The sequence below is a fragment of the Brassica napus genome, chromosome A5 (assembly GCF_020379485.1).
Source record: "Brassica napus cultivar Da-Ae chromosome A5, Da-Ae, whole genome shotgun sequence".
NCBI classification, from domain to species: Eukaryota; Viridiplantae; Streptophyta; class Magnoliopsida; order Brassicales; family Brassicaceae; genus Brassica; species Brassica napus.
In genome coordinates, this window is record NC_063438.1 from 5,153,903 (window position 1) to 5,179,862 (window position 25,960).

The 25,960-nt window shown below is 41.8% G+C and overlaps 5 protein-coding genes and 1 pseudogene across 5 annotated transcripts; 3 read left to right on the forward strand and 3 right to left on the reverse strand.

Annotated features, from left to right (window-relative positions):
* Positions 1-2,186: 2,186 nt before the first annotated feature.
* On the forward strand, positions 2,187-4,959 carry LOC125609315 (protein phosphatase 2C 29-like). Its single transcript, XM_048780619.1, has 4 exons — positions 2,187-4,050; positions 4,122-4,235; positions 4,327-4,582; positions 4,661-4,959. Exons 1-4 carry the CDS (start codon positions 2,317-2,319, stop codon positions 4,786-4,788), a joined length of 2,232 nt encoding a protein of 743 aa, XP_048636576.1. The 5' UTR covers positions 2,187-2,316; the 3' UTR covers positions 4,789-4,959.
* Positions 4,960-6,477: 1,518 nt separating this feature from the next.
* Positions 6,478-7,606, reverse strand: LOC125609316 (EID1-like F-box protein 3). The gene has a single exon (XM_048780620.1). The coding sequence runs from the start codon at positions 7,572-7,574 to the stop codon at positions 6,753-6,755; it is 822 nt and encodes a 273-aa protein (XP_048636577.1). The 5' UTR covers positions 7,575-7,606; the 3' UTR covers positions 6,478-6,752.
* A 760-nt stretch (positions 7,607-8,366) lies between these two features.
* Positions 8,367-10,680, reverse strand: LOC106415711 (MND1-interacting protein 1). The gene is made up of 3 exons (XM_013856477.3): positions 10,562-10,680; positions 9,094-10,418; positions 8,367-9,028 (listed from the first exon to the last, which is right to left on the reverse strand). Exons 2-3 carry the CDS (start codon positions 10,390-10,392, stop codon positions 8,534-8,536), a joined length of 1,794 nt encoding a protein of 597 aa, XP_013711931.1. The 5' UTR covers positions 10,393-10,418; positions 10,562-10,680; the 3' UTR covers positions 8,367-8,533.
* Positions 10,681-11,159: 479 nt separating this feature from the next.
* LOC106414888 (late embryogenesis abundant protein 18-like) lies at positions 11,160-11,626 on the forward strand. Its single transcript, XM_013855469.3, has one exon. The coding sequence runs from the start codon at positions 11,227-11,229 to the stop codon at positions 11,521-11,523; it is 297 nt and encodes a 98-aa protein (XP_013710923.1). The 5' UTR covers positions 11,160-11,226; the 3' UTR covers positions 11,524-11,626.
* A 1,029-nt stretch (positions 11,627-12,655) lies between these two features.
* LOC106414200 lies at positions 12,656-13,772 on the forward strand (annotated as a pseudogene).
* A 1,614-nt stretch (positions 13,773-15,386) lies between these two features.
* LOC125609317 (AT-hook motif nuclear-localized protein 21-like) lies at positions 15,387-16,717 on the reverse strand. Its single transcript, XM_048780621.1, has one exon. The coding sequence runs from the start codon at positions 16,341-16,343 to the stop codon at positions 15,489-15,491; it is 855 nt and encodes a 284-aa protein (XP_048636578.1). The 5' UTR covers positions 16,344-16,717; the 3' UTR covers positions 15,387-15,488.
* Positions 16,718-25,960: the final 9,243 nt, after the last annotated feature.

Consider the following 25,960-nt stretch of genomic DNA (forward strand, 5'->3'; position numbering starts at 1 on the left):
TCACTATTAAGCATACAACCATATCATCATTTGTGGCACACAACATATCCAACACTTTCACACATCAAGATATACGAACCCGGCGCGCAGCGCCGGAAGGCCTCTAATACCAAGATATAACGCTATCATCGATGACAAAAGAAGAATAGTTTTTCCTAATCAAATGACATAGTCACCGATGACAAAACCAGAATAATTTAACTTTATCAAATTCCATTTTATACTTATTAGTGAAAACAACAATGAAGGATTCTTTGAAATTTAGCCAAGAATAGTGAAACCTGTGAAATACAGCTCCATTCAGTTAAACTTGTACTTTGATATGGATCGGTCTTAATTTATGGGAAAGCTGTTAAAATAACACATTTTTATTATTTGCAAACGTAGTTATTATTAGTAGGGCCTAAATATTAGCAGCATGTAGTGTATGTTTAAAACGTGAAAACGAGATGTATAATGATTTACCATTTAATGATATACAATATATTTAGAGAAGTGATATTAATATTAATTTTGAAAATGTGTAAAATAACTATATATTTTTTCAAACAATAGTTTTTAGTAGAAAACAGATGTCAGTAGCTCTAGAGTATAACTATTATCTCACAGAAATCAAACTGACACTGACTTTAACTGTCACTTAACCCACTTATACTGCATTTGTAACGGTTAAGTTCGTGTTGTTTATTTGTTGATTCTAATTGCAACACTAGTCACATAATTTTCCAACGTATGGTAATTTGGTAACGGACGCAATACTGAATTGTGTCTGACAATTGACACAAAAAGCAAATATACTCATATGCGTTACTTATTGAGAAAGTAGTAAATGGCAAAAAAAATTGGCTGAACTGGTAAGATGTTAGTTGAATTGTTTAAGTTTTTCTTAGAAGACAGAATTTGTGTGAACAGTTTGAATCCAACGAACTGAATGTGAAAGAAAAAGTATGAAAAATGTGAAAATAAGCACGAAAAGTATGAAAAATGAAAGGAATATATCGAATAAAAAAGTTTGAATGGAAGGGAATATATTGTTGTAATGTGAATGAATAGTAAAGTTCTCATGAACAGATAAATATATGGTTGAAACAAGCGCTTTGTTTATGTACTAAAGAATGTTATTTTTTTGTCAACATGTACTAAAGAATGTTATACTTTAAACTTTGTAATTTTCAACGATGTTATATTTTCATGTTGCTTATATGATGATTAAGTTGATTAATTATTCTTAATTTCTCTGAAGTTGGGTAATTAAGTATCTAAAGAGGCAATGTTTTCTTCTTTAGTTATAATCCCAAATTATTTATCAGATTTCTACTTGAAATATTTTCAGTCCATTGTATCAATTTGTGTATATTTTAGTAAAACCCCACACCAGTATTAATTTGGCCAATTATATTTTAACTGGTAACTTATCTTATAATTTTTCTTTTTCTGTTAAAAACTTATCTTATAATCTATTTTGTGGACTTAAAAGAGAAAACCAAAGGGTATAAATGCGAATTCTCATTGTCCCGGAGACCGATGAGCGCGAACAAAGCAAATGACAAAAGGCTTTCCTAATATAAGAATCCTTTAAACCAGAGGTCCCGAGCCTAGGTTTACTATTTTGACCTTTTTCCTTTTTCTTTTATTTTTCCAGAGGAAGTTAATACTTTCCTCAGATTATGTTTAGTTCAAAACTGTTTGCTACACATATATGTAGCTCCAAGTAATAATTCCAAGTTTAGAACTTCATTAACGCGACGTCTGGTGAGCTAAAAAAATCTTACTATCGTGACCACATCGAGTTATCCTAACTATAGCAAGTTGATAAGTGAAAACAAAGTCAAAATAATTTCCACTCTGGAATTACCATTTATACTCCTGATAAAAGGAAGAAAGTCAACAACTAGTCAACTACAACTGCGCTAATGTTATTCCTTTTTGGTATTTCTCATGTCCGAATATCACTAATTTGCAATTATACATTCGAACAAACTGAATTTTTCTACTTTAAATTAATTATTCTGGTCAAAATCTTATAAAAGAGGGTTTTAGAACATTTCAAGGGTGAACTTGTAAATGAAAGAGAATGTTGATGGTACTTACGTAATCGAGCCAAGAAAAAGCGAAAAAAGAGTCAATGTTTCCCTTAATTCAAAACCACTAAAGACTTAAAAAGAAAACATATTTAAATCCCAAAGACCACGACAAAAGTCTCTCTCTCTCTCTCTCTCTGTCTATTTTTCTTCTCAGCTCACAATTTCAAAATCGCCGAGAAAATTATTAAATTTTTGCTATCGGAAAATCTTATTTTCTCGGCCATCAAATGTGATGGGAGGTGGATTCTCCTCCGTCTTACCTTGCTTCAACCAAGGTCACCGCAGCCGCCGCCGCCGCCAACACTCCCCGCCATCAACTCAGAATCAAACTCATTCCGATCGACTCAACACTCTCTGTGAGCCGTTGGATGAGACTCTAGGCCACTCTTACTGCTACGTCCCTTCCTCTAACCGCTTCCTCTCTCCCTTCCCTTCGGATCGGTTCACCTCTCCCACCGGTTCGTTCCGGTTATCTCCCGGTCGGATCCGAGGCTCCGCGTCATCAGACCAGCTCCACACCGGGTTCAGATCTATCTCCGGAGCCTCGGTTAGCGCCAACACGTCAAATTCCAAAACTGTCCTCCAGCTCGACGATATTTACGACGATGCCACTGTGAGCACTTTCGGCGGCAGCCTAAGGAGCTCTGTCGTGAACGCTAACGGCTTCGAAGGAACGTCGTCGTTTAGCGCTCTCCCGCTTCAGCCCGTGCCGTTGGGACCGGACCGCTCCGGTCCCGTCGAGCGTAACGGTTTGTTCATGTCCGGTCCGATCGAGAGAGGCGCGACTTCCGGACCGCTGGACCCCGCCGGAGAGATTTCGAGATCTAACTCCGCCGGCGTGCACTTCTCGGCGCCGCTCGGCGGCGTTTACTCGAAGAAGAGGCGGAAGAGGAGGAAGAAGAAGAGTCTCTCGTGGCATCCGATTTTCGGGGAGAGGAAGCAGCGGCCGTGGGTTCTCCCCGTGTCGAACTTCGTCGTCGGTGCTAAAAAGGAGAACACCGTGAGTCCCGACGGCGGCGAAGCGGCGGCGGAGGCAGCTTCCGCCGGTGAGAACGAGTTACAGTGGGCGCTGGGGAAGGCGGGAGAGGACAGAGTGCAGTTAGCTGTTTTTGAGAAGCAAGGGTGGCTCTTCGCCGGAATCTACGACGGGTTTAACGGCCCCGACGCGCCGGAGTTTCTCATGGCGAATCTTTACCGTGCGGTTCATAGTGAGTTACAAGGCTTGTTCTGGGAACTTGAGGAAGAAGAGGAAGGTGATAATAGGTTAGATAGTAGTACAACAGAGTTAGCAAGTTCGAGCAAGAGTCCATCAGAGGTGGTGGAAGTGAAGGAGAGGAAACGTTTATGGGAGCTTCTCGCGGAGGCACAAGCGGAAGACGGGTTGGATCTTTCAGGCTCCGATAGGTTTGCGTTCTCGGTTGACGATGTTATTACCGGAGGCAATGCTGTCTCTGTCGGAAGTAAGAGGTGGCTGTTCTTGTCGAAGTTGAAGCGTGGTTTGTCTAAACAAGGAGTTTCAAGCGAAGCTGAGGTGGTAGATAGCGTTAGAGTAGAGGAAACGGTTGAGAAGAGGAAGAAGAGACGTAAGGTCGGTACGGTTGATCACGAGTTGGTTCTTAAAGCGATGTCGAATGGTCTTGAAGCCACGGAGCAAGCGTTTTTAGAAATGACTGATAAGGTTCTTGACACGAATCCTGAGCTTGCGTTGATGGGTTCTTGCTTGCTGGTTGCGTTGATGAGAGATGATGATGTGTATATAATGAACATAGGGGATAGTAGAGCTCTCGTTGCGCAGCATGAGGTTAAAGAAACGGGTGGGGGTGTGGAGACAGAAAGATGTAGTGATTTGGACAGAGACAGTGACATCAAAGAGCCTTCGGTTGTGGATGACAACGAAACATATGCGCAGGACATGAAACTGGTGGCGTTGCAGCTGACTACAGATCACAGCACGAGCATCGAAGATGTAATTCTGAAACCTTGTTAAGCTTTTGTTGTCTAGGATCATACACTTACAATATTCTTGTCACATCTCAGGAAGTAACGAGAATAAAAAACGAGCACCCTGATGACATGCATTGCATAGTAAACGACAGAGTTAAAGGACGGCTTAAGGTGACCAGAGCGTTTGGAGCAGGGTTCTTGAAGCAGGTTAGGCTAAATATCAACTCTTAAATCACAAAAAAAAAACTATTATCATTACCGTAATTCTCACAAAGGAAGTGTGGATTTTTTGTTGCAGCCTAAACTGAACGATGCGTTACTGGAAATGTTTAGAAATGAGTACATTGGGACGGATCCATACATATCATGCACACCGTCTCTACGTCATTACCGGCTAACAGAGAATGATCAGTTCATGGTTCTGTCGTCTGATGGGTTGTACCAATACCTGAGCAACGAGGAAGTTGTTTCTCTTGCCATGGAGAAGTTTCCAGATGGAGATCCTGCTCAACATGTTATACAGGAACTTCTAGTACGTGCAGCCAAGAAAGCTGGTAAAACAAAACATTTTGTACCTTTTATAGTAACTGGTTTGCGGAGTTTGGTGATTAATGTTTTGTTAAAAAAAACAGGAATGGGGTTTCATGAGCTATTGGATATTCCGCAAGGAGATCGAAGAAAGTATCATGATGACTGCACTGTATTAGTGATAGCACTTGGAGGAAGTAGGATCTGGAAATCATCAGGAAAGTACCTATGAGAAACTCAAAATGCATCAAAAGGGTGGCAAAAACTTACTATAGTTTTCGCCAAGTACTCTTTTCTTTTTGTTTCCTTCTTATGTTTATGTAGGAATGTTTTTTTGTATTAATATTATTGGTAAAGAATGATTGGTATCAGTACTATTTAATGGAATCAATGGGGTTTATAATGTTTTGTGCAAGTAGAAACCTCTATAAGAAAATGAAGACAGCGTAACTTTTGCATGCAAATTTCAAACATTAACAATCCGTTGGCGAGTAGTATTTTGATAAAACTTTGATAGTTTCAGTTGTCTTCTACAAATAACACATATACTAGGTAATAACCCGCGCCTTGCGCGGGATGTGATTATTAGTTTTGTTATTTTTAATAAAAACACATTAAATCTGTTTAATCTAGATATTGGTTCAGTTTTAAATTATTTTTTGGTTTATTCTGTTAGAATGTTTGATTTTTTAGTTTTTTCGGTAAAAACAAAAAAGTATTATTATTTGTTTATTTTTATGTTATAAATTTTAGATAATTGTCATGTCGAATCAATGGTTTCATATTATAGTTTGTAAACGGATAATAGTTCAAGAAAAAGAAAAAAAAATTATTAAGACTAATCATTTCACTACAATTTGGTCGGTAGTGAAAGAAGCATTAAGAAAAAAAATATTTCAAATTCTAAAAAAAAATAGATACTACAGTAGTGGTAAATACTTATAAAGTGCTCACATCAAGGTGCACATATATGTGTATGTAAAAGTATATAAAAATAAATGACAAATATATAAAGATATTGTTAATTAATATTAATGATATTTTTGTTTTAAATAATACATAACAGATAAAATTAAAATTAATTAAAAATTAAAAAGGCCTTGACATTAGTGAATTTTTTTCATATAAAAAAATCAACTATATCCGTAAATAGAGGTGGGCACAGATCGAATATCCGAGTATTTGGAGGCATTCATGTCGATTAAATCTTTAGCCACTTGGATAATCGGTGACTATGATATCCGAAATGATTTAGAATTTTAAAGAATATCCGATTTGATCCGTAAATAAAATTTAAAAAAAACTGAAAATTTAATAATAACGTTTATTACAAAAATAAAATATTATTTACTTTTAAAATTTTAATACCTAATATAATAAATTTAATTCATAAAAATATTGTAAAACTTATATAAACTATAATATATATAACATATATATATAATTCTGTACATATATGTATATATATTCATAGAATAGATCAAATTTGATAATTGCTCCTAAAAATATTGGTATTTGTGATTTGTTTTTTTAATTGTATTTTAGTAACTGATTTGTTTTGTAGAGTGTTACAGATATCCATATTTTTTGGTTCAATTCAAAACGGATAACGAATTGAATCAAAAATTATAAATATTTTGTCCAACTTTATGAGTAAACAATAAAAATAATATATATATATATAGTTTAGCTTTTGATTCGTTATTTGTTTTGATTCGAACCGAAAAAATCTAAAGTTTTATTGGAACCTTGCATATGAATTTTATATTAAAAAATACAAAATATATAGTATGAACACATTTATGAATATAGTGTGAACGCGTTAGCATATTTATTATCAAATCATTATGAGGCTGCCACGTGTCTATTATAATGTGAATGCATTTATTATAATGCTTCTCCTTTAATATATAAGGGATAATAACTTTTGAATGATTTTATTTCAAAGATTAGTGGATGAAAACATATATAACCAAATCTTACTGTTGTAGCTCTATGCTTCCATCCCCGGGCCCAAATAACACATAATAATTAGAGGTGGTAAAATGACAACAATATATCAAAAACTTTATTGTTCTCAAAGCCATCACAAATCAATAGTGTAGAGATTTTTCAACTCGAGTCCTAAGACAATCTAACTGAAACCTCCTCTCTTCTAGTGTCTGACTCCAAAGCCGACAACCGCTAGAGTAGATCTCACCGCCGTAAAAAATCATCACTATCATCATCTTCTTCACCATCAAAATCCCTCTCATCTTCATCCGACGAGAGCGGAATCAGCCAGCAAGTACCGTGCAAATGCCCGTTAACGCAAACGTAAAACTCTAACCCACCGTCCCGCGACCCCAACCGCCTCGCCGCGCTCTTAGGAACCAAACGCGCCGCCTTCATACTCCACACGCGCCCTCCGCAATACGGACACCTAACCTTCTCCTCCAACTCCGCCTGTCTCCTCACGAGACACTGCCTCGTCTTCGACCTCATAAATTCCCTAAATACCCCTCTGAAAACCCCTAAATGCTCGTCTCCGCCACCACCCACCGCCTCGTGCTCGCACGGATCGCTCACGTACAAGAGATCTCCCCGGCAATTCTTCGGCAGAAAAAACCTCCCGGAGGTCTTCGAGAATCTCGACTCGGACGCGAAGTGACCCGGCGACCGAGTCGACTCGCCGCCGCCGCAGAAGAACATGAGCTTCGCCAACGCCTGCCAACCGCCGTCGATTCTCCCGCTCGGATCTGATCCGGACAATGCCGCCGCCATCCCCGGCGCGCGGTGAACGCAGAGCGAACGCCACAGAACACGTCTCGCGATCGCGCAGAACCTACGGCTCACGGAGGCGACGGCGCATATCGTGTGGATGTCCCAGCTGATTGACTCGAAGACGAGAGTCAACACCTGCTCGTTCTCTATCCCCGTTTCACCGAAACTCGGTAACCGACTCGGTTGCTTGAATCGGAGCGGTCGAGACGAGTTCATTGGGACTGACGGAGAATCTACCCTTCTAGAAAAAATCATTTAGCTTTTTTTTTAACAACTTTTTAATTACACGCAGCGTCGCGATCCTCACGTATTTATAGCGGTTGGTACGGTGCTCAAGGGTGATACACGTGGCTTCTTGTCTGAACAACAGATTCTGTGATGCTCCCGCCATTAAATGTGTCGAGATTAGATTGGTCACGGGGACGCGTGTCCCTTTGCGATTGCGTGCACGCTGCGACAACAGAGAATCAGGGCATATGGTAGTACAAAAAAGGAAGAAAACAAAGGGGGTGGGGGAGCCACGTGTTGAGACGCAAACGCGGATTCGAAACGTTATTTTCTAAAAGCCGAAAATATCTAAGGAGACACATGTCTTTATACGGAGACTTTGTTAGATACGCAGAAACGTGGCAGCTCCGAACTAGATACGACGAAGTAGTTCATTATTGAGCGACACAACACAGTCAAAGTCAATCAATATCCAGTCTGGTTAAATTTTTTAAAGATTTTGTTGTTCACTACTAATATTCTCTTCTTTTTTCACTGACAAATCTTTCAAATGTAAAGAATCTTATACAGAGAACATATTCCTCCTGGAACCCATGTTATGTTTGTTTTTCAAGCAAAGTCACCATACAAACACGTAATGTATCACAGTACATTATTCAAACATAAGAGGCTTCAAAATTCTGATATTCTTAAAAATGGAACACTTACCATATAAACTTTTAGTTAAAAGGGAATGTGTTAGAGAGTTTGGGTAAAGAAGCTTTAATTTTGTTTACCTTACATTGTCAGTCCTAGGAAGATCATAAACCAGGGAACATCTTTTAACAACTCAAAAAGACTTATTTATGTAAAAGACCAAATGCTTAACATTCAAGCCATAGTTGAACTTAAAAGAGACAACAATATGAAGCAGAGATGCTCCATCAGTTTTAAGTTAAAATAGAAAAAAGACAAGTATTATATCTGAACAAAAAGAAATATTTTGACTAGGAAGTCGCTCCAAAGACACGGATTCTCTCCTGAACCGAAGCTCTGCAACAAGGACAGGTCGCTTTGTCACCACCCATGAAGCTCTCGCTGCAGCTCGCGCAAACAACTTGGTGAGCACAAGGGAGAAACACAACCGAAACCTCTTCTTTCATACAGATTAAACATTCCCGGTCATAACTTTCTTCTTTCTCATACAACCCATCAAGCCTCTCCAGCTCTTCAAGCAGTTTAAACACCACTTCTCCCTTTGTCTGGGAGATGTTATTTGACTGGAGTCTTGCGTCAGTTGAAGAGTCCTTGTTGAGCCGAGAGAGCTCTTGTTCAAGTCTCTGGAGATCGTCTTTATGTCTCTGAAAATCTATTTCAATCTTCAACCGCAAGCTTTCAACATTTCTCTTGTTTCTCACCTCAGTTGCTTCCTTGGACCGTTGTTCTTCTTCCACTTGAGCCAACGCCTGCTCCTTTGCTTCCTGCTCCTCCCTCCATTTCTCCTGTAAATATATATTTAATAAAATGCAAAAGAATATGAAAAATAAACCAACCTCCTATGCATTACCTCATATTCTTTTTCCTCCTGTTTGATCTGTGCTAAACCGCTCTCGAGTGCCTTAATCTTTTCTTTCTCACCATCAATCTCCTCTTGCAACTTCTTCTTCTGCTTCTCCCACGCTACAAGTCTCTTCAACCGTTTCTTCTCCTTCTTCGTTGCCTCTATGCAAGCCGTCAGCGACTCTGATTCACTCAGCTTGGAAGCTTCGATCTCAGCCCGGATCACTGCATTCTCGTTCTCAAGCCTCCTCGCTATCATACCAGCCTTGTCGACATGACTGCTCACTTTTCTAAGATCACTCTCCATCTCTGATATCCTTTTCACCGTCGAGTCCTCCCCACTTTGTTTCCCTTTCTTCAACCGTAAGTTCTCATCTCTCACACTCCTCAACGACTGAAGCTCGGATAGCTCATCGCTCACCTTCTGCGCAGCTTGCATCGCCTTCTTCTGAGCCCACTCTCTCCTCTCTTCCACTTGCCTTTTCAGATCCTGAACCTGACGCAGCAATCCTATCAAAGCATCATCCTTTCCCTTCTCAGGCGCGCTGTCATCATCGAGATTCAGATCCTGGAACTTCTCCAGCACTGAACTAACACTCTCTTGTGGCGGCTGCTCACACTTCTTACTAGCACGATAACCAGCGGCAAACGCAGCAACATTCTCTCTCAGCAAACACTTCATCGACGGCGTTAGATTAAACCTCCTAGGACAATCAATCTCTCTAGCACCATCATCACCATCCACCTTTCCAGAGGTTGGTATATCAATCGTACTCGCCTTACCGACATGAAGCTCGCTCATAAGCAAACAACACATCGCATCGCCTCTACTCAGATTCGGCTTAACTTGTTTCAACAAATAAACCATACCAGCAAGCGAGTACTCCACCAACTGTCTCAGATCAGCGAACACAGGCTCTGATCCATCCTCATCCTCCTCCCCATTACTACTACCTCTCAGATGAGCCAGTGAGTTATCCAGAATGTTGTTCAACACATCCGTCCCACCGTAACAGTACCCATTACTCAGAACAGCTCTCAACGCCACGTCATCATCGTAGCCCAAAGACACAAGCTTTGAGACAGCTTCGTTGTATATATGCTCCAGATGTTTCAGGAGTAGATCCTCTAGCTGCTCCTCGGTGCAGTAACCGTAACCATTGTCCTCGAAGTTGCCACTAGGGTTGGAATCAAGGAGAGTTGATAGAGCTGTCTTGTTGAGGAGACAAGACGGATCGAATTGGGGTTTCGTGGATCGGGACTTCCGGTTCGGTCTGACGTGCTTCGACCTCACAGAACAACCCATCGGATGATATATCTATATACGAGAATCTGAAGAGAAGAGATTGAAAGAGTGAAGATCAATTGAATCGATAGATGAATGGTGAACCAAACCAGGATCAGGAGAAAATAGTGATAACGAAAGGAGACGTGGAGAATAAAAAATTGAAAGAACAAGGGTAGATGAAACTTACTGATCGGCGATGAATGTATTTCTCAGCAGAGACGACAGAACTTAGGTACAGACAAGAAGACAGAAGTGTTTCAGATTCTGGTGGTGTTTTGTGTGTGTGGGTGTAAGTGGTAAACAGTATGGGCTAATATTATACTTAACTGGGCCTTTAATTGGGCCAGGCGCTAAATGATATCTCCCCGTAGATATTGTAAAATAGTGCGGTTCGTTTGGTTGACGCAGCTATCTATCTGCGATTCCGTCAATTTTTTTAATAAATTTTTATTTGTTTTAATGATGCTGTACGTTTGCGTCTGCATCTAAATACTGCGTTCTTGCGTCGATCGCCAAAAAAATCTGCATTTATAATTAAAACTATGATATCGACGTCTACTAACGTCGATATCGAAAACTGTGACAACTAAACGAATATGATTATGTAAAAAGCAAAAATGAATAAACTGTCTTCGTGTACATTAGCTTTTGCATGGGCTTACGTGTGCACGTATTCTCCACGTACATAGGCGTGACTAGTGACACGTATATGCGTAATGGACGTGGCGATACCAGCATACTCGACTAGTCTTACGCCGTTAGTCGTTATATTTAATCGCGAGTCAGGAGGTCATAAGGCAAACCAAAGCAAAGGAAAAAAAAGAAGTTAGGTTCAAGAAGAAGAAGAAGAAGATGCATTCAGCGAAGGAAAAGATCAGCGACATTGCCAGCACGGCCAAGGAGAAGCTCAACATCGGTGGAGCAAAGGCACAAGGCCATGCGGAGAAGACTATGGCTAGGACTTCAGAAGAGAAGAAGATGGCTCACGAGCGAGAGAAGTCTAAGGAGGCGCAGGCCAAGGCCGAGCTCCACGAGTCTAAGGCTGAGCATGCGGCGGACGCTCAGGTTCACCGCCACCACCTTCCTGGACACACCGCCTACCCTAGCCGAACCACGGGAGCTGCTCATTACCCACCGGGACAGATCTAAAACTAAGCTATATTAAGACTAGCGGTTTAGTTTGCTTCTGTAGTATGTATGCTTTTATGTCCTTTCTAATAAAAATAAAGTGAATTATCTTGGTTGATTCCTCTAATGATTGCTCTCGGATATAAAATAAACTTCAAATAATCTTTAATCTATGCAAATGCAACATGCATACTAGATTAAAATGAGAGTTCATGTTAATATTAGTTTAGTGATCTTTCTGTAGATGTAAAAGCCGATTGTGAATTCAGAGAATCGATATTTACAAATTATATATAAATAATATCGAAAAGGTATCAAAATCCACGATGTTATATATCGTTTTCGCTAAACAGTATAACTTGTTGCTTCTGATGAAACGCAAAGAGATGTTAATTTTGTGTAGATGTAATATGTATGCTTTTGCGTCTTATCTAATAAAAATAACGTGAATTATCTTGGTTGATTCTTTCTAATGTATGTTAAGCTAGATGTTTTCAATCCTAAAACCAATTGGTGATGGATTAGTCATCTATTTTTATATATTGCTTAAGATTTCTTCCAAAATGTTACACAATTTATATCTAAAAATGTATGCTCTCGAAAATAAATAAAGTTCAAATAATATTTAATCTATCTGCAAATGCAACATACATACTAGATTAAAATGAGCGTTTATGTTCATATTAATTTAGTGAGCTTTCAGTAGATGTAAAAACTGATTGTCAATCCATAAAATCGATATTTACAAATTCTAAAAATAATACCGAAAAGGTATCTAAATTCACGATGTATTATATAATTTTCATTAAAACAGAATTTTCAGCTCTGATGGTAAAAAGTTTACACCTGTGAATTTTGTTATTTTTGTTGGAGTCTGTCTAATCGCAGACGTCTTAAGTGATTAGTTTTTGAACTTTTTAAACTTTTTGGAATACCACGATTATCAATATATATATATCATTTTCGCTGAACATAATAACTTGTAATTTTGTGTAGATGTAAAAACTGATAGAATCCGGAAAATCATATTAATAAGTTGTAACAACACTATATAACGATATCATTTTCGTTTCATATTTAATATTTTTGTTAGGTTATAAATGCCAAGCTTGCGTAGACGTGAAGAATTAGTTAGAAAAAATATCCCTTTCTTGGTACGTAGCTACAAGACTATCATATATACGAGTAAAATCGCTCTCTTCCTAAAAACATGTGGATGGGAGGAAGAAAGCTTAGCCTGTGGGTGGCCTGTCTAACTCTTTGATATATAACATCGCAGCAATACTAACCAACCATAGTTCGTCACGTACCAAAGCTTGCCGTCTCTGTTATAAATGAAACCGTGTTTACTCTAAAACCATTCATTTGTGTTCATACCGTTTTATAAACTCTCTTTTTCTGTTCTTGTTAAACTATATCTTGACAACTCTGATTCTTCTCTCAGATGGCTTGCTTGATTTCCCCTGTAATGAAACTCCGTCGTCTATCCTCGGCTGATTCGCGGCGGTTTGCATACCGGAATCTGAGCGACGACGATATGGAGGATTCGGTTATAAGGGTGGTGGTGGGGAAGGAGAAGAAAGAGTTCATGGTCAACCGTACGTCCTCGAAGAGACACCGTTTAGAGTCTTGATCATTGGTTCGGCTAAGGATCGTACCAAGAGCCGGTTAAACCGGACTGGTAGAGTAGTGTGGCTTGATCATGTCGACTCGATCTTGTTCGAGCACTTGCTGTGGCTTCTTCGTAACGATGCCTCTTCATTTTCGGATATGGATGTCGTCGAGATCATTGATTTCTACGCTCAAGATTGCTAGAGAAATAAATTGTGATGTTGCAAGTTGTAACCATTTAGACGTGTATACTGTGATGCTATACTCGGTCTTTGATTCATAGTGTTTTTAGAGGATCGGTTTGCTTCGAAATATCTGTGATCTTTGTGCTATAACGAGAAGGCTCATTAATATTTGCTACAGACAATGCGGCCCATTATGAGATTTGATACCAATGAACCAACAAAAAACTGTTCCCTTGCAACCAACAAAAACACTGAGCGGTACGCGTAGTTTGTCAATCTAATCTAGCTTCATAAGATAACAAATAGGCATTGTATTATTTAAATAACCAAAGAAATTTTAGGGGTCAAACATTCGGATGTGATGTTTTGATCAATGGTTCACTAATAATTGTTATATGAAACTATATTTAACAAGTAATCGTTTGCAACTTTATGAACTTTATAAAGAAAGATTGATTAGCTTGTTTTAGAATGCTGTTCTTAATAATATCAATATTTGTGAAAGTTAGTTGGATTCCATTGAAGAAAGGGCAAGGATCCGTAGTACGTTGGTAAAAATCATGGCTGTCTCTTCTTTACCCACATTTATATATTTGTATATGAACACTTTTGTATCTAGTAACTTAGATAACTTAAGTATATTGTTGACCGAAAATGATAACTACTTGCATTATATTACTTAAGTATATTTGTATATTGTTAATTTTATATTTCTAGTTTACTTCTATAATTTTATATTTTATACTGATGTTGCACATGGTTCAAAATTAGATAATATACAATTATGAATAAAATCATTTGCTGCTCAATTAAAATACATATCAAGCTTTTTTGTCCTTACATTAACAAAAATTGCATCCAAAATTTTAAAATAACAACTAAATTAGTGTATTTCTATTTTTTAAATTTTATCATCAAACTTATTAATAGTTTAATCTAATAAAAATTAGAAAATCAGTTAAGTTAAAAGTATATATTTTAAATACACTTAAACAATGAAGAATTTAATTTATTTTTCTTTCAAAATCTAAATATTCGAACCTGATCCGAAATAACCGAACCCGAACTTAAAATACCCTAAAATGTAGAAATATCCAAACGGATTTTAGATCTCTATACCAAAATATCCGAAAATCCAAATTCAAATATCCGATCCGAACCCGAACGAGTACCCGAACACCCACCCCTACTATGAGCAATGATTGTTAATCAATAGTAAATGTGTTGTGATGAACATTTTCAGCTACTTTGCTTTAGTTAATTGCGTGTGTGCCAGCTTAGCATCAAATGGGTCGAGCACTTAAGGGTATGATTGGAATCGAAATGGTAGATTAATAATTTTATTTCTTAATTAGCACTCCACTTGCACTTTCCTTTGTATTTTACTAGCATTACTTTAATTTCTTGTCGTTTAGTATTTCCCGTCTTTTATTACTTTTTGTCGTTTTGATGGCCTCAAAACTTTGATAAGGCGGACAATCTATTCAGTCATGTGTTTGGAAAAACCCTAGCGAGCTAAATGATTGTTATTTTTCCTTTTAAGTTTGCATTATATAAAAACATTCGAATATATATATATCTAAATCTAATATGTATTAATGATCATTCTGTGATAAAAACATTGCTATTCTATGTTAACTATTGCCCAAGACAGCAACTTGGGGTTGAGGGTTACAGTGTTTTAGATCAACTTTTGTTATTTTTTATTGTTTACTGCTATGTTCGTGACTTTGGTTATAAAAACGTTGCTAACAAACATTACGAAATTATATTATAATCTAATAGAAAACAGTGTGTATGTTGGTAATATAGTTAATATGTGCGTTAGAGTATATCGTTATTGGATATGTTAGTATTGTATAAAAGTTCTAACCGTTAATCCTGTCGATGAGTTACTGTGCTTTTTTTTTTTGTCACGAAATGAGTTACTGTGCTAAAAACCAGAGATTCTATCTATGAACTACTCATATAGTCCACTATTATTTTAGAAGCTGTATATATATGAAACTACTCATATAGTCGAATATTATTTTAGAACCTTTAAAATATATATCGATAACTAAGTAAAAAAAAACTTAAACCATGTACTGAGAAAACATGAACAATTTTTTAAAAAAATCATAACTCCATAAATTCCGTCACAAAGAAAATATGAAAAAAAAAACAAATTCAAGTTTGTTAAAACAGTAGCTAAAACGGAGCCCTACCGGCGCCGGAGGAATTCCCCGGCCAGTTGTCAACTCCCATATGAGGCAAACTCATTGGTAAACTGAAGAACGGCAAGCTTCCGCCTCCACCTCCGTTGGTGGCTTCCGTGTACATATTTGCTCCGCCGCTTTGGACTTGTAACTGCTCCTCGTGCTCGTCCAAAGGCAACCTTTCATACGCCACGTTCGTAAAAGACGCCGCCATGACCATCACCGGCCCCGCCGCCATCAATTCTCCAACGACGTTACCTCCGACGACCTGTCCCTGAGCTCCGGCGAGGAGTATCGTCAAGTTCGTCGCTCCTGGAGGAGCAGGCGGCGGGAGAAAAGATCCAGAGAGGGAAAGAATCTCGAAAGTGCCTCGCAACGTCACAACAGCTCCGACCGCCGTCGGCTGACGGATGCTGACGTTAGTGACGGTTCCTGTTCCGGAAAGAACGCAAATCCCTCGCTGTCTCCGCCGCGCGTAAGTAGAGATACACTCGAAGACGTCGCAGCCACTTCCGACTTCAAGAATGTGAGCCCTAAGAGTGTTTGCGCTCTCGCGCGTGACGATCATTGGAGGTTTCGGTTTGTTCTTCGATCCAGCTGGACGGCCACGTGGCCGCCGCATAACGAGCTCACCACTTGCTCCTCCGCCACCGCCTAGTCCAGAGTTGTCATTAGAAGCTATCAAATCCAAACCTTGATGATGGTTATGGTTGTGATGGTGATGATGGTGGTTTCCTCCAGCGCCACCGCCATCTTCGTGGTGGTTGTCGGTGGAGAACTGACCAACACCGCCGCCTTCGACGTTGTGAACGTAGCGAGAAGTTGTGCCTAGATCGAGACCAGCCATGCCAATATCAAACTGAGAAAAAAACAAACAAAATATATTTAAAAAGGGAGTTGGGATTTTTAAAACGTAATTAGGGATACTAATGATTTAGGGTTAGATTTAATGTAAGAGATAGACAAGCAGAAAATTTATAAAAAGGTAGAGAAGAAACTATATAGAAACCTGAGAAATGAAATATTTATGAAAGGGGAAGAAGAAGTAGAAGACCAAGTCTTGTCTCTTGACCCAGTTGGCCCCAATAGACAATTATTACAATTTATAAGGTCTTGTACATGTGTGGTAAAAAAAAAGGTCTTTGTGGGAACCAAAATTCGCACTGTCGATTTCCGTTTAAATAAGGAAACTAAGAAAACCCTAATTTTCCAGAGGACCCGGATATCTGTTAATTACCACACGTCAAGTAATCAGAACACGAGAATAACAACGATAAAAATAAGAAATCGAAAAGAGAGCAAAGTAGATCTTATTCCGAATCTGCGTATGAGCGTTACAACAAGGTATAAGCCTGGGCTCGAGAGCTGTCGGCGAGAATCCTAGTTCTAGCAACCCTAAGACGGCTAAACCTAATTGAGTCGCAGCTCGAAATAACAAAAACGAAAAATTGCCTAAATTGCTCTAAGTGCTAAGTTTGCTCTGAAAAAGTTCCCTCCTCTGCTCCTCGCCTAGGACTCCTTATATACTAGCTCCAAGGTCGGTTTACGCTTTTACTCTTCTGCCCTTAAGCCGTCATATCATAAAAATGGAGATATTCCAATTTTCCCGATCTTCACAATTATCTACAAAACTTCCGTATTTATCCGCGGAAACTTGACATTTATCCTTCTTCGTGGGCCAAGCGTGAACCACGCTGTGGTTCACGGGCTTTTGGTTAGGAAAAATCGTAGGATGGGCCTCGAGTCGTGTTTTAGGTCCCTTTGGACCGTCTTCCGACTTGACACGTTTACTACGAGTTTTCCGCGGTTTCTAATCCGCGAAGTTTGATCGATGAATTAGAATAGCAGGAAACATGGACTGAGCTTGCTACGGTCTTCGGGAGATAGCATTCGAAGGTTTGACGAGAATGCAAGGACTGGTGTCGTATCGATGTTCGGAAAGGTTCAATCGCTACACAGCGACCGAACTTTGGCTCGAGCCCGGTCGCTACGTAGCGACTAGCGACCGAGCTCGAGACGATCGCTACGTAGCGACCGAGCTTGGCTGAGCTCGGTCGCTACGTAGCGACCGAGCTTTGGCTCGGGCTCGGTCGCTATGTAGCGACCGAGCGGGACGATCGCTCGGTCGCTACGTAGCGACCGAGCTTTGGCTCGAGCTCGGTCGCTACGAACGGAGAGACATGGTTTAGGATCTCGTATCTTTTAGATATCATGCCTTGAGATGTTTGAGACCAGAGCGTTGGGTTTAGGGCAAGACCTAGGTTTACTTTCGGTTAAGGTTTGTGCGGTGACTAGCCGGCTATCGTTTTTCCTGTTGCGATTTCTTCCTGATTCGCATCGATTTAAAGTCCGCGATATGTTCTCGACTTATATGACTTGTATGGTACGAATCGAGCATCTTCTCAGAATCAACTGGAAGTGCTAAACCAAAATTTCGGATTTTTGTTGTAGCGCGCTTTTGTCCTTGTGCTGGACGTTGTTAAAGATCGAATTGCGTTTGTTTAAGACGGCTGGCGTGTTCGTCGGGGCCAATCGACGAACGGGGTGTAATGTTTTTGGTGGTCGCGTTCGGACAATTTGTTAGTATTGTCCTCGAATTTTAATTTTTGCGATGTCTCGCAGTTATTTCGAGGATTATACGTGTATTTTTGCGTGTTTGAAAGATGATAATCTTTACGATTTTTGGGCCGGAAGGGGCCGCAGACAAGAGTCTTAACGTTTTCAGGAGTGTCTTGAAAGTTTCCTTTGTGTTTTACTGAAGCGTAAACGTTTTCGATAAAAAGGACAACGTATATTGTAGTAAAAGTTTTTGAAGTTTCTAAAAACTCGATTACAATAATGAAGATTTTTCTAAGTGGGAGTATACGAGTATACGCACCCACTCCCCCCCCTTTTTAGAGAGGGGGATAGCTGAACTCGTCTTTTGACGAGCTGCCTACGTACCCCTTTCGAGGATCAAGCCATCTCGTAGTTCTGTTTCATGCCGCGAGTGTTCTTACTCGGCGGTAGATGTCGCGATGTCCGCCTTGACCGTGTCGATCGTGGCTGGGTCGACGCTATTTTCCGGATGTTCCGGTTGAGTTGTCGCGTGGGCTTCGGATTTATGTCGAGCTTCGACGTCCGATGCGTTTGCGTTGATAGACGATTTTACTTCGTCCTCTCCCGGGGCGCTTTTGGCTGAAGATCGATCTATCTTCGCGCGTTTGCCGTTTACAGAAGCCGTGATTTGCCTTAACTTATGCTCCGCGAGGAAGCATAGTCGCGACTGTTTTTGGCATCCCTAGATGGCCGCGACTCCGCTCGGCGTTGGGAACTTGAGACCCAGGTGGTAGGTTGACGGAACTGCCTGCATGGCGTTGAGCCATGGGGTTCCCATGATCACGTTGTAGATAGCGGGATGATCGACTACCGCGAATTCGACGATTTTCGTGATCTCCTTTGCCATGACTGGCAATTGGATTGATCCGAGAGTCATTGACACTTCGCCTGAAAAACCTGTGAGTGGTTTTGGCGTCGGAATTACTTCTCCGAGTTCGATACTCATCCGCTTGAGAGTGTCGCGGAAGATTACGTTGACCGTGCTTCCCGTGTCGACGAGTACCCTTCCGACTTCTAAATCTCGTATGATGAGATCTATGACGAGCGGGTCGCAGTGAGGTTGGTCGATACCGCCGGCTTCCTCCTATGTGAATGTGATCGAGCAACTTTGGCCGTTTCGAGGAGGAGACCATGTAAGCCAATTTGCACTTGACTCTGCCTTCCGTTGGTAAGCCTTGATGGCCGACACGGTATCGCCGCAGTATTGTGATCCTCCGATGATCATATTGACTCTGCGATGATTGTTATCGTTCCCTTTGTCATCTGGCCTCCTACCGCGTTTATCCCCAGGTTGGTTTCGTTGAGGGGATTTTTCAGCGGACGAATTTCTATCCGTCTTTGGAGGCCGATCAGAATCGAGGATGAGATCCTTGACGCTAGTTACTTCCGAAAGCTCTCCAGCGAGTAGCTTCGCGGCCAGTCTTGCTCCCAAGACTTTGCAATTGGTCGTGGAGTGTCCTCGGGATTGGTGGAACTCGCAGAAGGTGTTTTCGTCGTACCCTTGATTGCGAGTCCATGTGTTGCCCGTGGTCCGGCCCTGATCCGAATTGATCGCATAGTTATGCGCCCCTTGGAGATCTTCCCCCTCGTGATGGACGTACTTGTCGTTACGAGAGTTCTTCTTTTTCCCCTTCGGATCTGCGTCTTTCGAGGATGGTCTTGCCGGCTTATGTTTTTGCGATAAGACTTTAGTTTCTTCCTCGACTATGATGTAGTCCGTTGCTTTGTGGAGGGCGTCCTGGATCGTTCGCGGTTTGTCGAGAGTTATCCATTTTCTGAATTTCGACTTGTACCAGAGCGTCTTTCTCAGCGCGTCGATGGCCACTTTGTCGCTTATCCCGCTGACCCTGGACATTATCAGCTTGAACCGACTGATAAACTCGCGGAGTGGTTCGTCTTCCCTCTGGGAGAGACTCCAGAGGTCAACATCGGAGGTTTCTCTGTCTATGAATACAGAGTACTGTTTGAGGAATTCCGATGCGAGCTGTCGAAAACTCCCGATGGTGTTGCGACGAAGGCGTGCGAACCATTCGAGCGCTGCTCCTTCAAGATTTTCGACGAACAGGCGGCAATAGCCGGTATCTTTTTCGCCGTCCTTCAGTCTTGCTCTTCCCATCGCGATGTGGAAAGCCTGAAGGTGCGCTTTTGGGTCGGCCGTACCATCGTACTTTGGTACTTTGATCTTTCCCGGATCGGACACCCTCATGTCCGAAATGCGACTGGTAAAGTGGGTCTTTCGAGCTCCTTCCAGCAGTCGATCGATCTCGGGGGCAGCACTAGTAGAATGATGGATTTGAGACTTTACGGCTCTCACTTCTGCCGCAGTCTTAGTGATGTAGTCGTGAAGATCGCGGATATCCGATGTCTCGTCAGTAGATTTCCGAGCCTGTCGGCGTTTACTGCGAGTGAGCTCGGTTTGCCTTTCGGCCAGCTCCTCTTGTTCATTCCAATAGGCGACTTCTTCCTCTTCCGTCATTGGTTTTTCGAACGGGGAGCCTTCCCGAGCGGATCGGCTTCTGGTCCTTCTTGGATGTCTGTCGACATCCTCGTCGGTGTCGTTGGAGACATCGCTAGGATCCATGTCAATGTATTCGGCTTCGTTATCCTCCGAGTCCTTTGCAGGGGGCGGAAGACTTTCAGAGTTCCCCTTTTCGATGGGAGATTTCTCGCTAAGGTTTTGACCGGAAGGTCGTTCCCGTGCGACTCCTGCTCTATCGAGTGGGGTGGCGAAGTCGAGCCTTTTCCCGCGGGGACGGATTGCTTGGGTCCTTGCCGTTAAGGTTTCAACCTGTTTGGTCAAGGTATTCACGAGCTTATCCTGTTCTTCCGACCTTTTCTCATAGGTGGCGAACATCTTTTTGAACTCCTCGAGCGTCGCGGTGTTGGCTTGCGCGTTGGCCGCGGATACGTCCGCTACTGGAGTGTGGAGATCGGTGCCGCTGCCTCTGTTAAGAGGAGTTTGCACGTTATCCGCGTCGTTGGTTGACATGTCAGACTGTGTGTGGCTTTTGCGGGTTAGATTGATCCGTAAGGCCCCCTCCTTCTAGCGCCAAACTGTGGGAACCGAAATTCGCACTGTCGATTTCCGTTTAAATAAGGAAACTAAGAAAACCCTAATTTCCCAGAGGACCCGGATATCTGTTAATTACCACACGTCAAGCAATCAGAACACGAGAATAACAACGATAAAAATAAGAAATCGAAAAGAGAGCAAAGTAGATCTTATTCCGAATCTGCGTATGAGCGTTACAACAAGGTATAAGCCTGGGCTCGAGAGCTGTCGGCGAGATTCCTAGTTCTAGCAACCCTAAGACGGCTAAACCTAATTGAGTCGCAGCTCGAAATAACAAAAAAACGGAAAATTGCCTAAATTGCTCTAAGTGCTAAGTTTGCTCTGAAAAAGTTCCCTCCTCTGCTCCTCGCCTAGGACTCCTTATATACTAGCTTCAAGGTCGGTTTACGCTTTTACTCTTCTGCCCTTAAGCCGTCATAGCATAAAAATGGAGATATTCCATTTTTCCCGATCTTCACAATTATCTTCAAAACTTCCGTATTTATCCGCGGAAACTTGACATTTATCCTTCCTTGTGGGCCAAGCGTGAACCACGCTGTGGTTCACGGGCTTTTGGTTAGGAAAAATCGTAGGATGGGTCTCGAGTCGTGTTTTAGGTCCCTTTGGGCCGTCTTCCGACTTGACACGTTTACTACGAGTTTTCCGCGGTTTCTAATCCGCGAAGTTTGATCAATGAATTAGAATAGCAGGAAACATGGACTGAGCTTGCTACGGTCTTCGGGAGATAGCATTCGAAGGTTTGACGAGAATGCAAGGACTGGTGTCGTATCGATGTTCGGAAAGGTTCAATCGCTACACAGCGACCGAACTTTGGCTCGAGCCCGGTCGCTACGTAGCGACCGAGCGAGACGAATGCTCGGTCGCTACGTAGCAACCGAGCTTTGGCTTGAGCTCGGTCGCTACGTAGCGACCGAGCGGGACGATCGCTCGGTCGCTACGTAGCGACCGAGCGGGACGATCGCTCGGTCGCTACGCAGCGACCGAGCTTGGCTGAGCTCGAGCTCGGTCGCTACGTAACGACCGAGCGGGACGAGCGCTCGGTCGCTACATTAGCGACCGAGCTTGGCTCAGGTTTGGTTGCTGCATAGCGATCGGACGGCGTGTATGCGTGGTGACCGAGCTTGGTTTGTTCGGTTTGAATCCCAAAGGATACTTCTTCGTAAAAACTTCGTATTGGTTATTTTTACGAAAATTACATCTCTCCTTTTACTATCTCTTTTGGAAATACGATCTCCGAGGATTTTCGGGTGGTAATTCCGTCGTAACCGTTTTTGACCCCAACAGTCTTGTACATCTGTATGTAGTGCAGTATATATATGTATTAGATCAATCAAATTCGAGTCCAAGCTACTCATAATTAAGTCTTAGTTATTATATTGTCGTGTATGTATAAAGACATTGCGGTTTTAGCTAGATTTTGTTATATGTATATGTTATTGAAGAATCTGCCATTGTACTAGAGTACTAGTTTATGTTTTCTGGCTTTATAAAGGATTGGACATTTGGAGACAACATCGAGATCCCAAGAATGTGAAATATATAGTTTGTTTGATCTTTTCACATTAGTTTTATAAATTTATTAACAATCCATCTCTCTCATTAATTAGACTTTTTTTTGCAAATAGATTTAGAGAGGACATTCTTAGTAAAAATCAGTACATCCTATCGGTGAACCAATACATAGAGTCATAAACTAAAGAAAACATATACAAATGAGTTACGTATAAGATTTAGACAAAGAAAGCATTACGTTGCCATGAAGTATTAAACTTTCCATAATGTCCCTATTAGTTCTGATTGTCTACCCATTAATTATGATTCGGACATACTCTTTTTTTTTTTTTTTTGATAAAATGTGAATATTATACCAAAAAGGAACAAGAGTAAGTTTTACAAGGGCTTTTAGCAAGAAGTTACATATGGCTCAAAAAAAATAAAAAAACCATGATGAAACTAGAGCAAACTATGAATTAGGCAACATGATCTAGGAAAACCTAAACCACTGAGATAAGAGTCCTTGGCAACGCTTATGGGGTAAGCGAGCAAGGAGAGTGTCTCTCAACATCCTGTCGAGCTTACTGAACAGGACGGCTGTGGGTGCAGGGGAACCGTTGTGGAGTCTACTGTTCCTTTCTATCCATAGGAGGTAGACAACCGCTTGGGCGAGTAGCTTCTTTAACGTTGCTGAGAGGCCTGGCGTGACTGTGAGCATCCAGTTGATAAGAGAAGACCAGTTGTAGAGAACCAGATTCTGCTGTCCAAGGCGAGGAAGAATGATGGCCCATAATTGCGCTGCAACACTACATTGCAGGAAGACATGATCGCGCGATTCCTGTCCAAGTCCACACAAACAACAATTTGGCAGATCACACAAACCCCAATTCGCTAACCTTTCTCTTACTGGAAGACGGTTTAGATTTGCCACCCAGAAATTGAAAGCATGCTTAGGGACAGCATGTTTGAACCAAACAGCCTTCTCCCAAGGAACAAGGGGAGCACTTTGTCTGATGAGCTCCCAAGTTTTCCTGATAGAGAAAGCAGGGCCTCTGTTGCCAGGTGGCCCCCAACAATAAGCATCTGCATTGTTTTCCTCCGTAGGCGGTGTGATCTCCAGCAGAGAAGTTCTTAGGGAGGCTAGGGAGGGCAGACGGCAGCGAGATGATGGCAGGAGCCAAGCACCACGTCGAGTTCCTTCCTTCACAGTAGAGGCGATTGGGATTCCAAGTCTGGAGGGACCAGAAGTACCAATGAAGTCAATGAGAGGACCCTGAGGTAGCCAATCATCCCACCAATAGCTAGCTTGTAGACCATTCCCTATGTCACAGTCGATCAGTTGACGGGCCAGGGGACGTAAGGAGATCAAAGATTTCCAAATCCAAGAGTGTCCTGGTTGGGGTTCCGCATTCCAGTAGTTACATCTTTTAAGCCGGTGTTCTTTGTTCCAAGCAACCCATAGCGAGTTAGTGCCAGCAAATTGTAACCAAACCAATCTGAGGGTAAGCGCCTTGTTCCATAGGAGTAGGTTTCTCAAGCCAATTCCTCCTTCGCGTTTCGGAAGGCAAAGGTCGTACCACGCGACTTTTGCATTACCTATGGCTTCGGGATTAGAGGACCATAGGTAGTCTCTACAAAGTTTCTCTATCTCCTTAATACATCCCTTAGGAAGAACAAAGGCCGAAAGCCAGAAGTTAATCAAGCTGTTGATTACAGATTTGATAAGCTCCAGCCTTCCCGCATAGCTCAGCAGTCTGACTTTCCAGCTTTGGATTCTCTTCTTTATGTTGTCAATAAGGGGGAAATACTCAGACTTCTTCAGTCGCCGATGATGAAGGGGCAGTCCTAGGTATCTTATGGGAAGAGTGCCCAAGAGATAGCCACTAGAGTTGAGGGTAGCTGTTTCCATGTCATCCATGCCCGCATGAAACAGCGCAGTCTTATCCTTATTCAACCCCAGGCCCGAGAGGAGGTGAAATTCTTCCAGAGCTTCAGCAATACCCGTGAGGGAGTTACTTGATCCGTCAAAGAAGATCATGAGATCGTCGGCGAAGCAAAGGTGCGAGATTTTTGGGTTCTGACCTAAGGGGTGATACCCAATAAGACCAGAATCAAACTTCTCAGTGAGGAGAGACGAGAAGACCTCCATAGCAATGATGAAGAGCGTTGGGCTGATAGGGTCACCCTGTCTAAGGCCACACCCACCGTTGAAGTACCCACATAGCTCGCCATTTACATTTATAGAGAAGGATGTAGTGGTGACACAGTTCCTGATCCATGTGATGAAGACATCAGGGAAGTCAGCAGCGCAAAGGGCTTGGAGGATAAAAGGCCAGCTCACGGAGTCGAAGGCCTTCCTTATATCAACCTTGAGAAGACCCCTGGGAGAAGAGTTTTTAGAACCAAATCCCTGCACTAACTCTGTAGCTAGGAGGACATTTTCCACTAGTAAACGCCCTTTAACAAACGCAGACTGAGAGGGAGATATCATTGCTGGCAGCAGCTTCTCCAGTCGTCTTGCAATGATCTTAGAGACCACCTTATAAACAGCATTACAACAAGAGATGGGTCGAAACCCGCTCATCCTCTCCACTTCAGTCGTTTTAGGTACCAACGTGATGGCAGTTGCATTCCATTGTTTCAGAATATGCCCTGAAGTGAAGAACTCTTGGACTGCTCTGGTGAAGTCAGTCCCTATGATAGGCCAAGCTCTGCGGTAGAACTCTCCTGTGTAACCATCCGGTCCTGGGGCTTTATTTGCAGGAAGCTCGAAGACCTCTTTCCTTATCTCCTCTTGAGAGATTGGTGCTATTAGCATATCTTTACAAGCCTCATCACATCTGAAAGTTGTAAGACGGCTGATTTCACCCGAGGCTTCTATGGAGAGGGACGGGGAAGGGGAACCAAGGAGGTTTGTATAATAGTCAACACAGTGGCTTTTGATATCATTGATATTCTCTAGCCTGTTGTTCTGGTCATCTATAAGATAATGTATCTGGTTTCCTGACCATCTAGTCTGCATAGACCGATGAAAAAGAGAGGAGTTACAATCACCCAACTTCACCCATGTCACCCGAGAACGCTGATAAATGAATTTTTCCTCTGCCTTTGCAAGCTTTGCCCAGTTCTTATGAGCCTCTCTTTCTCTTTCAGCAGCAATTGTCGATGGGGAGGAGAGAAGGTCAGCCTGAGCTGATAGCATGCCAGCGTGTGACTCCTTGACCCGTTTTTCCAAGTCCGAATAGTGCTCTCTGTTGATATCTTTGTTCACTGATTTCAGCAGCTTGAGCTTCTTGGAA

Excerpts from the sequence above, each read along its gene's own strand:
- LOC125609317 (XM_048780621.1), bottom strand. The coding sequence starts at position 16,343 with ATGGCTGGTCTCGATCTAGGCACAACTTCTCGCTACGTTCACAACGTC.
- LOC106415711 (XM_013856477.3), bottom strand. The coding sequence starts at position 10,392 with ATGGGTTGTTCTGTGAGGTCGAAGCACGTCAGACCGAACCGGAAGTCC. Across the intron at positions 9,029-9,093 it reads AGGAGGAAAAAGAATATGAG|GAGAAATGGAGGGAGGAGCA; the intron begins GTAATGCATAGG and ends ATATATTTACAG.
- LOC106414888 (XM_013855469.3), top strand. The coding sequence starts at position 11,227 with ATGCATTCAGCGAAGGAAAAGATCAGCGACATTGCCAGCACGGCCAAG.
- LOC125609316 (XM_048780620.1), bottom strand. The coding sequence starts at position 7,574 with ATGATTTTTTCTAGAAGGGTAGATTCTCCGTCAGTCCCAATGAACTCG.
- LOC125609315 (XM_048780619.1), top strand. The coding sequence starts at position 2,317 with ATGGGAGGTGGATTCTCCTCCGTCTTACCTTGCTTCAACCAAGGTCAC. Across the intron at positions 4,236-4,326 it reads GAGCAGGGTTCTTGAAGCAG|CCTAAACTGAACGATGCGTT; the intron begins GTTAGGCTAAAT and ends TTTTTGTTGCAG. Across the intron at positions 4,583-4,660 it reads ACGTGCAGCCAAGAAAGCTG|GAATGGGGTTTCATGAGCTA; the intron begins GTAAAACAAAAC and ends TAAAAAAAACAG.